Source organism: Cheilinus undulatus, linkage group 6 (assembly GCF_018320785.1).
Source record: "Cheilinus undulatus linkage group 6, ASM1832078v1, whole genome shotgun sequence".
NCBI classification, from domain to species: Eukaryota; Metazoa; Chordata; class Actinopteri; order Labriformes; family Labridae; genus Cheilinus; species Cheilinus undulatus.
The window spans coordinates 21,630,802-21,643,188 of record NC_054870.1 but is presented as its reverse complement, the minus strand read 5'-3'; the positions used below and the strand labels follow the sequence as shown (position 1 = coordinate 21,643,188).

At 38.2% G+C, this 12,387-nt stretch overlaps 1 protein-coding gene across 1 annotated transcript; it reads left to right on the top strand.

Annotated features, from left to right (window-relative positions):
- The first annotated feature begins 4,733 nt into the window (after window positions 1-4,733).
- On the top strand, window positions 4,734-12,328 carry cdc5l (CDC5 cell division cycle 5-like (S. pombe)). The gene is made up of 19 exons (XM_041788676.1): window positions 4,734-4,940; window positions 5,319-5,422; window positions 5,688-5,849; window positions 6,048-6,175; window positions 6,322-6,421; window positions 6,609-6,735; window positions 6,849-6,940; window positions 7,062-7,206; window positions 7,395-7,586; window positions 7,942-8,090; window positions 8,175-8,346; window positions 8,542-8,706; window positions 8,829-8,909; window positions 9,080-9,331; window positions 9,511-9,618; window positions 9,749-9,838; window positions 9,968-10,099; window positions 11,010-11,090; window positions 11,957-12,328. Exons 1-19 carry the CDS (start codon window positions 4,896-4,898, stop codon window positions 12,068-12,070), a joined length of 2,439 nt encoding a protein of 812 aa, XP_041644610.1. The 5' UTR covers window positions 4,734-4,895; the 3' UTR covers window positions 12,071-12,328.
- The last annotated feature ends 59 nt before the right edge of the window (window positions 12,329-12,387 follow it).

Below are 12,387 nucleotides of genomic sequence, written 5' to 3'. Positions count from 1 at the left end.
CAAGGGGGGGTAAAGGGAGGGGGACAGGCAGGGGGCAGAGAAGAGGTAAAGAGGAGAGAAAGATCAGGATAGAAGGGTTGTAAAAGAAGTGGGACTGTAAGGTTGGTTGAAAAGAAGACAGAAAAATAAACGGAGGTGGGGTAAGAGGGAGGGAGGGTGGGACTGAGGGAGTTTACAGTTGTACATATCAGTCTGCATGTGACCACCCCCCTGCACTAGCTAAGCATCACCTTTAAAAAAACCTTTAGATGATTCTGTTCCCTACTCCTACAGTATTGCTCTTGTATCACTGGACTGAAATGTACTTAAAGAGAGAGTGGAAATGAAAAGGTGTGTGTGAGAAAGAGAGAGTGTGTGAGAGAGTGAGTGTGTCTGCTGCAGTACAGTAAATTACACGGTGTGATGGGAAATGTGTGCAGCTCATCTCAGATTTAAGGATATATGTTATTGAAATGGATATTTATGAGATTATTCATATTTATTGTTAATAATGAAGATAATATTGTTTATTCTGGTGCTCAGTGTTACAATTTGTCTTAATATTTTAGGTATTAGCCCCCCCCATTCTCCCTCACCTCCTCTCCCAACAGTCCCCCCCGCCCACCCCACCTCTCTGTCCCCTCGTAATCTCCTTGCCCTGACACCCCTGTCATGTCAGTACTATCACCCGTTGTGATTGGTTGGTTCTTTGTGTTCTGACCAACGGTTGGCTGATGCAATCCAACTGCAGTGCTCACTCCAGTCTCTGCCTTGTTTGTGCATGTCTGTTGTCATGTTGATGTAAGTGTTCTCTGTATTGTGCTAACGTGTGAAGAACATACATGTAGCCTGGTATCATTTGTGTGAAATCAGTAAATATGTACCTCAGATACCGAGTTGAAATAAAAACATCATCATCAATCCAGATGTTGGGCTATTTTTTTTTAATTTGGTTTCAGGTATTTATAATGTGTAAATCCTTGTTTTAAAGCTTGTTTCAACAATGGTCAGGTCCTTTGATGAACTAATATAGTCTGTTGTGCTTCAACACTGCCCCAATAATCTGTGCTGCATCAATGCTTGATTTTTGCACAAATTTATCACATTAAGAGCATGTTTGTGTTGTTTAAATTATTTATCATTTAATGATTCCCATCTAAGGTAAAAGTAAATGCAAACTGCCTTTGTGTTAAGTATGCCATGAAGAAAAAAACTAAGTAAATTCATGAGCAAATATGTTGAAAAGCACATGTATACCTAGTACCACAAGAGGGGGATATTGTATTGAATTGGATGACATTGTCGACCTGACAATATTTATTATTAAAAACAAAAGATAGAAAATTTGATGAGCATCTCGGGAAAATGCAAAAATGTTGTGCTTATATTTTATGTTTAGAAAGACAAATGGACCTACGTTGTTAGACGACTGCTTTGTAACAGGCTTTTGATTTATGTTAGTGATTTTTCTCTCACAAGGAAAAAAAATGCATCTCATTTTTTTCAGTGACCCTAATCATCTTCTGTACGAACACAAATATACCGTTAAAGCAGAAATTGTAATGATAATTTACTCTAGTGTTACGTTAAAACAAGTATCCCATTAGAAATTTTGCCTCTTAGCCCATTGCCTTTTACTATTAGGCTGGGTTGGTTAGCCCATATTTTGGCATTTGAGGGAAAATGATTGGAATTAGTGCCAAATTGGGTTTAGCTTATTCAACAAAAGGCCAGTTAGAGGGATGTGTGAAAAAAAATCCCAGATAGCAGTTCAGTGTGGTATGGAAAGTGGTATGGAAAAATATAGTTGCTTAAGGAAACAGGTGGAAGACAGTGAGTTACCTTTGTATCTGAGACATTTGAAGTTGTCTCTGGCCAAACTGAAAGGATGTGGAGTGGAACAGCCAGTAACAAATATGTTACAAGGCTGCTGGGAATACTCTGAGCAAAGTAGATGTAAAGGATTTGGTTGGAACATTAATTCAGAAGTAGAAAAGCTTGAATTAAATTGTATAAAACATGTAACAAATGTTATATGGGGTAATGTTCCACATGGTTACTTCCAGTTCCAAATGTAGATGTTGAGCTTACAGAGTTAAAGCATGAATGGAAGAAAATAAATATAGCTGACATCCGACATTTGGTTAAAAAAAAACCTGAGAAATAATTTCCACTACTTTGGCCCAGTATTTACTGGTGGATCTAAAGATCAGGAGAGTGGACGTGTAGCATCTGGAATGTACATACCAGAATTCAGCATACATATATGCAAAAGAATTAGCAGTAGTTTGTCTGTGTTCACAGCTGAATTAACTGCTATTATCTTTGCATTGCAGTGGATTGAAGAGCTAAGACCAGAGCGAGTGGTCATCGACTCAGACTCAGCAGCAGTACTCAAAAGTCTAAACTCTAAAGAAATGGCTAGAGAGGGCTTACAAATGGAAATATTTATGATACTCTTAAGACTTCAGAGAAGTGGAATCAAGGTACAATTTTATTAGGTGCCAGCTCACACTGGGGTAGAAGGTAATAAGCAGATGGGACTGCAAAAAGAGCATTAAAATAAAATGACAATGATATAGTGCAAGTTCCCTTTGGAAAAGGTGAAGCAAAATCATTGAATAAAAATGCGGTGGAGAATTTATGGCAGAGGAGGTGGGATGAAGATACTGAAAGAAGACACTATAATATTCAGAAATCAGTTAACAAAAGAATTCAAAGGAAAATGCAGACGTGAAGAAGTAATCATTACTAATCATTACTAGAATTAGATTAGGACACACAGGACTAAAATCAACTCTTTATTTGATGGAAAAGTGTGTATCTGGAAGATGTTTGTGAAGTTAATGAAAATGTTGAACATATTGTTTTAAAATGTAGAAAGTATTAAAGAGAAGAATTGCATTAAAAACAGGGTATATGAATCAGAACAACCTGTAGTCTGAATGGGATTTTAGGAAGAAATGATAAAATGAGAGATTGCTGTATGGCAATTTAAGTCTTTCTGAAAGACACAGGATTAGAGATGAGAATATAACTGTCCTACTATTTCATCATCATTCAATTTATTAAGACTCTTTAGAACATAACCTGAAGTATCTGTCAACCTAAAATTGCACACTCATGTACAGTAGGTGGCGATATGCACCTGTACAAGTTGGTTGCAAACTGCCATAAGCCTAGAGAAGAAGAAGAAAAAAAAAAAAAAAAAAAAAAGAAGTTTTTTTTATAAAACTCATAAAACAGGAGAAATTTATTTAAAATCATTTTTGAGAAAATCAAAAATAAATAAAAAATCCTGTTTTTATGAGATAGTTATGTTGTAAAAACAGGAGGATTTTTTTTTTTATTTTCAAGTGAATGCAATATGCCACCGTAGAAACACAAAGGGATGGCATCAAAAATAATTGCAAATTCCTCTACAGTCACTGGAATCTGGTATTTTTTCAAAAATTCAGCGTATCCATATAACTTACCATTTTGATTAAGTAATTGGCTGACAAGCATAATATTATTGTTGACCCAGTTTTCAAAGAACAATGATTTATTTTTGTAGCAAATGTCTTTGTTATTCCAAATAAAGTATCTATGGGGTAAAAAGTTGTGTTTTTGAAAATAAGAGACCAGGCTAAGAGCATCTGTTTATGAAAGTTTGATAGGCTAGTTTGATTGGAATTTTATTGACAAGAAAGTTGCATAATAATAAGAAATCGTTGCCACCAGCTTTAGAAAACACACGGTTTGGTATTATATTCCAGAGGGATGCTGGGTTATTAAGAAACTGTCTCAACCAATTAATTTTGAGTGTATTGTTCTGTGTTGTAAAATAAAAAAAAGAGCCCCATTTGACTGCTATTCATCATTACAGATTTTTTCCACATAATGCATTTTGTTCTTCCACAAAAAGTTAAACAACATATTATCAATTCTTTTTAATACTTTACCATGTACAGACAGAGGAATAGCAGCATAGGTCAGTCTAAAGATTCCCTCAGCTTTGGAGAGCAGAGTCCTCAACGATTCCTAAATACATTTCCTGTCACTGGAATACTATAAACAGAAGGGGATTGATAGTCTTTAACTGACAAAAGTTCACATTTATTAATATCTAAGTGCAGACCAGGGACTCCTGAAAACATTTTAATCAATTCTATGGCAGTAGAGACCCTGGATGTGTCCCTCAGGAAAAGAGTGGCATGGCCTGTCTGTTTTTTTTTTTTTTTTTAATCTAATAATGCTTTATTGACACTGTCTGAAGAAGTTTTGTTTGTTTGTTTGTTTGTTTGTTTTTATTGATATATGTGAATCACATACAACCATATATATAGACACTTACATTCATCCATGTATATACAAATTTTACACTATGTACATATTTACATATATACATACATGGGGTATCTCAAAATTAATTCAGCATATTTAGGGATTCCATAACATCCAGAGTTTTCTTAGCTCTTTTGTCTTCCATTCCTTTAAGTGAGCTCATATAATATTATATTTTCTTTTTGAATTGTTGTATCTTTGGCAATTTTTGTGTCCATTTACACTTATGAACATAGTATTTCCCATACAATATAAGTAAATTGAGAAAATACATCTTTTGACAGTTTCCATTTCCGCTATCATAAAAACTAAAACATCTTTTTTTGTTTTCTGTCTGAAGAAGAATAGTTGCTTAGGGCACCAATTTTGACATCACACTACTACAGTTATACCCATAATGCATTTCGGCAAATCCGTTTGTGGATTTCTGTAGCTAAAGCTTCCGGTGTAGTCACGTTCATCTGTCCCTAACATTTCTCTGTGCTGACTTAAGTTTAAGTGTAAACGGTTGAAGCTAGTTCTCTGCATAACTGGGACATAATCGGTTATAACAGTTTTACGTAGAGAGGTGTGAACGACAAGCCGCCAAGATGCCGAGAATTATGATAAAAGGAGGCGTTTGGCGCAACACTGAGGTACGTGTTTACATGGCTAGCTGAATTAGCGTTGTGCTAACCACTGATAATAAATAAATGCCTTGGGGTTAGCAGCGAGCTAGCGGCTCATTAAACTAGGTTAAGCCCGCTTTACTAGTACATTTGTGTCGCTCACAGATACACCGAATTACTTGTTTTGTTGAGTGCGTTAAGTTATTTTAATAGCCGCGTATTTGTTCGGTAATGTTTATTATCACAGAGAAAAAACAGTCTGCAACACATACATGTTAGCAAGCTAGCTAACGTGAAGTTAGAGATGTTGATCCGTGTAAAATCTGAGACTTTGTGGGATATAGAAATGAATTAGTGTCTGGTTTATTTATTCACGTATTTTCTCCTAATCTGATACGTATGCAGGATGAGATCCTCAAGGCAGCGGTAATGAAATATGGCAAAAACCAGTGGTCCCGTATTGCCTCTCTGCTGCATCGCAAGTCAGCCAAACAGTGTAAAGCCAGATGGTAAGTCTTGGGACAACAGTTACCATTTTGCAACCACGTACAACTTCAGATTCAGTTTACTCAGTGTCTATTGTTGAAGTGATAAGTAATCAAAGCCTGTAAAGCCTTCTTGAGAGATTTAACTTTAACCGTATGTGAATGATTCTAATCATTTTTATGTGCATATGACCGTTTCTAACAGGCTGTATGTCTACTCTTCTATTTCCGTAATTGATACAACCTTTGAAGGTAGTTATAAAAACATAACATTTGTGTCTGTGCGTAGGTACGAGTGGTTGGACCCCAGCATCAAGAAAACAGAATGGTCCAGAGAAGAGGAGGAGAAGCTTCTTCACTTGGCCAAGCTGATGCCTACTCAGTGGAGAACCATTGCTCCGATCATAGGACGCACTGCTGCTCAGTGTCTGGAGCACTATGAATACCTGCTGTGAGAATTTTACTCCTACTTGTTTATGTGTTCCCCCTGCTAAATGTGCTTAACATTGAATTATTGTAGTTGAACTCACCAGTATAATTTTATTATTGATCGAAGGTTGTGCATAGTCCCAGGACTATTTTGAAGAAGTGTTTTAAAATTCTACAAAATGCAGTTGATTTACACTTTGCATTGTGTTTGTGTGTTTAGAGACAAGGCAGCACAAAGAGACAATGAGGAGGAAGTGGGAGATGACCCTCGGAAGTTAAAACCAGGAGAAATTGACCCAAATCCTGAAACCAAACCCGCCAGACCTGACCCTGTGGACATGGACGAAGGTTGGTTATTATACTTTAGATTATGATGGAGAAAAAAACCTTAAATTCATCCATTTCAAGGACAGAATGTACCCTGCTTCAAACATAAATCCATCATGCGTCCTAACAGACTAATTAACTTTTTCTGTCTCTGTCACTCTCTGTAGATGAGTTGGAGATGCTGTCAGAGGCCAGGGCTCGACTTGCAAATACTCAGGGCAAGAAAGCTAAGAGGAAGGCCAGGGAGAAACAGCTGGAGGAAGCCAGGTTAGATACATACACACTCTCATACATAGCTTTTACATATACTAGGTCAATATATATGTACTCAAATAGCTTCCTTTTTAAAATTGATTTTTTATTCTTTCTTAATTTTGTAAACTGTAACCGTAGTAAAGTAGTCTTCAGTAGTGTTGTTAAAAATCAATTGAAAATCCCTTGCCTTTGGCTGTAGACGGTTGGCTGCCCTGCAGAAGCGCAGAGAGCTGAGAGCTGCAGGAATTGACGTCCAGAAGAAGAGGAAGAAGAAGAGAGGAGTAGACTACAATGCTGAAATCCCCTTTGAAAAGAAACCTGCACAGGTAACATATACAGATTGTTTCTGCCAAACATTAAGAAACCACAACATCATCACATTATTATTACTCAGCCAACATGTGTTACTAACCTACTGCTGACTTTTGTCTGATTTTAGGGTTTCTATGACACCAGCATGGAGCAGTACGTCCCTCTAGAGCCAAACTTCAAACGACTCAGACAGCAGCACCTAGATGGAGAACTACGCAAGTCAGTAACATCATATATTTTGTTTTACAGCTATAGCTGAACTTAGAACAGGAACCCGTAATTGTAACTCATGAACCAATTGGACAATCATCATTCACACACTATTTTTGTGTGTGTTTAGTGAGCAAGAAGAGAAGGAGAGGAAAAAAGATAAACAAAAGATCAAGAAGAAGAAAGAGAGTGATCTTCCATCTGCGATCCTGCAGACCAGCGGAGTTGCTGAGTTCACCAAGAAACGCTCCAAACTAGTTTTACCTGCACCACAGGTAACCCCTGCCCCTTACCACATTTATGGATGTAACTCTGATATCGATTAATGCGTAGAAGAAGCAGCTGTGTCAGATGGTGTAAACTCTTGTTATATACAGAGTGCTATCAGTATTTTTATGTTACTGTTTTCATAAGATACTATTCATCTTATTCTTATGGTAAATAACGTTTATGTTCTCCACAGATCAGCGATGCTGAGCTGGAGGAAGTCGTCAAATTGGGTGTTGCCAGTGAGGTCGCCCGTCAAGCTGCAGAGGAGAGTGAAAGTGGGAACTCTGCCTCCTCTGCACTCCTCTCAGAGTACAGTGTCACCAACACCATGTCGACGGGACTACGTACCCCACGCACCCCGGCTGCACAGGACAGGATACTGCAGGTAACTGACAAAGAAGCAAAATGTAGACACAAATATGAAATATGAAACAAATGCACACAATGAATTTATGAACCCTTATGCTGCACTACGGATAACAATCACAAAGTAACATGGCATAAATGAATTGCTGCTCATACAGAATTCACAGATTTAATTATATCTTTACCTAGTTGCATTTGCTGTCTTGCATTGAAAATCTGCTTTAAAAGGTGTTAAATTTCTTAAACTTAAAGATGCTTATTAAAATATGTTTTGTATATGGTGTGTTCTTTCCTTCTATGTCATCAGATGAATACTGTATGTAATGAAAATTTCTCTGTTAAATATTAATACCTTTATGTGTCTGTATTTGAAGGAGGCCCAGAACCTGATGGCTCTGACAAACATCGACACCCCTCTAAAGGGTGGCCTCAACACCCCACTGCACGAAAGTGACTTCAGTGGAGTGACACCTCAGCGTCAGCAGATACAAACGCCCAACACAGTTCTCAGCACACCCTTCAGGTAACAGAGTCCTCCCCTTTGCTCCTGTTCTGAAGCAGACTGATTGGTGCCTTAATTGTTAACATTCATGGTTAACTTTAACAGAACTCCTGGACCGGGTCAGGGACAAGAGGGTATGACACCTCAGGCTGGAGGAGGGATGACCCCACGAGGGGTGGTGACCCCAGGTTTGACCCCTGGCCGCACGCCACTCAGAGACAAACTGAATATCAACAGTGAGGAGCAACTGGCTGACCCTGCATACGCTAAACACCTGGTGAGTAGACTATTTGAACTTGTGAAACAGTAAATATTCCAGAAAAAATGTCTCAACTCATCTGTTTAATATTGAGAGTTTAATTCAAGTTTTATATTGCTGCACAAACAGGTAAAGTGGCATTAGAATGATGGCAAATATGACCTATTGTAATTGAGATAAGAAAATATTTCATTTTTCTTCTCCTCCTTGCAGCAAAGAGAGAGTCTGCAGCAGCTGAGGCAGGGTCTGATGTCACTTCCTGTTCCCAAGAACGACTTTGAAATTGTTCTTCCTGAAAACGCAGAGAAAGAACTGGAAGAGATGGAGACAGAAACGGGCTTCGTAGAGGACTCTGCAGATGTGGAGGCACGCAAGATGGTATGCACAAATGCATGTGTTCTGACATCGTCCTTGAAATTACAATAACCATAGTTATTTCTATTCGTGAGAATTTGTAGTCCAAATAAAGAAAGGGCTCTTTTTGTTTGTTTATGGGACAGGCTCAACGGGCAGCAGAGAAAGAGAAAGAACTGAAGCTGCGACATACACCGGTTCAGAGGAATCTCCCCCGACCCACCGAGGTAAGGATGCCCAAAATGAAGATGCTTAGATAGTCCCACAATACCACGTTTCTTAAACCATAAAATCTCCGTCAGTATTACTTTCAATATTATTCAAAACTTTAAAAAATCTTTAAAAAAAAATCTTTAAAAACCAACTATGACCATGATTGGCTTCTTTATCTTTGCAGGTAAACGAATCTGTCCTCCGTCCTGCCTCCATGGAGCCTCTGTTGGACCTCCAGCTGGCAGAGGAGCTGATCAAACAGGAAATGATCACCATGCTGCACTACGACTGTCTACACCACCCATCGTCCCTCACAGCCAGCCAGCTACAGCGAAGTAAAGGCAGAGGCCCCGCCTCCGCATCTAACAACGCATCCCACATAGCGTACCTGGAAACACACTCGTATAAAACAGTCAGCCCTGAGGACATGGAGCAGGTAACACATGATGACAGGGCTGTTTCTAAAGCTGATGTTATTCCAATATTTAACTGGTCATATAAAGTGTCTGGGTTTATGAAAAATGTTAAACATCATAGTGTTGTATCTTTAACACATCTGTAAGTCAAGCACTCTGACACTGATGAATCTTGTCCATTTTGTGTACTTATCAACAGGCAAAGATGATTCTGGCAGCAGAAATGGAGGTTGTGAAGGCAGGTATGGGTCATGGTGATCTCAGCATGGAGGCCTACAGCCAGGTGTGGGAGGAATGCTACGGACAGGTGAGCTTTCATATTTCTGGAAATTAAGAAGAGAAACATTTGGCCCTGACACTAGACTTTATGGCTTCCTTTGTCCTCAGCATTTCTAAAAACCTGTTAATTTATCTGATCTGCCTCCTCCTTTTTGCAGGTTTTGTATCTCCCCACTCAGAACAGATACACTCGAGCTAACCTGGCATCAAAGAAAGACCGTATTGAAAGTCTGGAGAAAAAACTGGAAGTAAGAGAGCATAGACACACAACCAGCGTATAAATCTCATTGTTGGCATTACTATTTTCAAATTGCATTATGCTTATGAAATTAAACATTAGCTGTAAACAATTAAGTTTTTGTATGTGCTTCCCTCAGGTGAACCGTGGTCACATGACAGCAGAGGCTCGGAAAGCAGCGAAACTGGAGAAGAAAATGAAAATCTTGCTGGGAGGATTTCAGTCCAGAGCGCTGGGGCTCCTGAAACAGCACAATGAACTCTGGGAACAGGTATTGAACATGTGATAGGGTTAATTTCTGCAATAATGAGGACTTATGAGGACATATGAGTCCATCAGTTCCTTTTTTTTTTTTTTTTTTTTTTTTTTTTTTTTTAAATTTTCAAATCTTAAACAATTTTAAAACATGGGTGACCATAAACATAAGGATAAAGTCAGTCAGTTTTTCATCTTATAATCCTCTGAGTCAAAACACTAGATGAATCAGTCAGACTGAGAGACACACACCTGCCAATGACCTCACGTGATCATGTGACTTCAGACAAACATCAATGTCTGTTGATACCCTTCGCTTGATGTCTCTCCACAGTAAGCTGTCCTGGCATGTGTTACAGTGGCAGCAAAAAAAAAAAAATCATTAAACAAGAAAATGAACATGGATGAAATCCTGGCTGGATTGAATGTATAGTTGTGTGTATGTTTGTGAGCGGTGACAGTACGTAACATCCAGCTGGTAATGCTACCCTGTCTGCTCGCTCTCATTGGTTGTGGGTATTCAGTCAGCATTTCGACCTTGGCTCGTAACTATCAAACATAATTAATAAATACAATTCGAGTCTGGGAGTCTACGATGTGATTTGAATTAGTGAAATAATCATGTTGACACCATACAGGATTATTCAGACAAATTAATGTTTGCGATGAGCCTCGGGATACGCCCCCACGGGCATCGAGAGAGGCAAATGTGGCCTCAAATCATGCAGTGTGTGGCCAGCCTTAGTCAAGAGAAGCATCTGTTCAAAGTTGAATATTGGCTTAAAATTAAATGTACTGAAACGGTCCACTCTGTAGTCCTGCAGGCTGTATATGAAAGACTGTCTTGTTCTTAAAAAATAGTAGTAATTGACTGCTGTATTAATGTATTTTTGTGATACTGCTGTAACGCTCATGATGTCCTTTAGGTGGAGCAGTCAGCCACAGAGCTTGAGACCTTCAATCAGCTGAAGAAACAAGAAGATATGGCCATTCCCAGGAGACAAGAGGTATTATCATATTAATGAAAAAAGCAAACATGTCATAGTTTCTTACAATTTAGATATACATCAGTCCGATTACATCATCATACTGTGTGATACAAATGTATAAGCTACATATCTTGGTATGGATTATTTCATACCCAGATAGCAACAAATTGAACAGGAAATTTTCTGTTAATTCTGCCCATAAATGATCTGTGACTACTTGTGAAAGATAATTTACTCTCTTGATTATAACGAAACACCAAAAATTAATTATATTTAATGATTTATGTGCGTGATTTACCTTGAAGCATTAACAAATAAATTGGATTTTGTCTGCAACATAAATTATAAAAGTTTAGTTCACTGACCTCTGCTATTTGAGCCATCTTCCAATGAAGTCAGAAGTGGTACGTACATGGTGAAGGTTCTTCCTCCAGTTTTGTGTCAGGATTGTTCTCCTGAGTGCTTGTTTCTAGATGACTTTGTGCAAGAACAAAATAGTTGCCTTGTTTAAAAAAAAAAAATCCTCTAAATAGTGGCATTTTTTACGTAATTAAATATGGGAAATTTATTGCAATATATATCGTATAGATATGTGGCACAGACCTGCCTATTTCTTAATTGAATCCTTTTTATTGATGACACCAAAGCAGTTCTAAAACATCTTTTCTTTATAAACTTAGTTTGTGTTTTTAGTGAGGGACTGAAAGTTAGTCGTTGATGGTAGCCCTTCCCATTAATATTATGGCCACAAGTTTAAAGTCTTATAATACATCTTGTTAGCCTTCATTTTCTGTGCGTCTAACCTCAATGCCTTTTTAAGAACAATCATTTTTAACAGGAAAGGAAACTAATTTGCCCTGTAAATGTTTGTGTGTGTGTTTTAGGCCCTACGGGAGGATGTAGAGAGGCAGATGGAGAGAGAGCGAGAACTACAACAGAGATATGGAGAGCTGCTTATGGAGAGGGAGGCTCTGCTCAACAGCGCTCAGAAATATTGAGACACACCTCCATACACAGTCATAATGGAGAAACTGATTCCAAGCTAAAAGAAGTTCTGAGAAACAAAACTGAATTTCTCTTTTCAGCGTTCCCAGTCATCTTATTGAACCACTCTTGTCGTTCGATATTTGCAGCAGTCCTACAGATAAGCCCAGTTTCTTTGTGCTTTATTGCTATGATGTTGCAGAGTTTTGAGCATGCTCAGAAGTCCCCTGTGTTTCTGTATAAGTGACCAATAAAGTTTCTTTTCAACAATGACAAAAGTTGCAGCAAGCCTTTCTACTCAGACAGTTCGTAGGTGGTGTAAAATTGACCA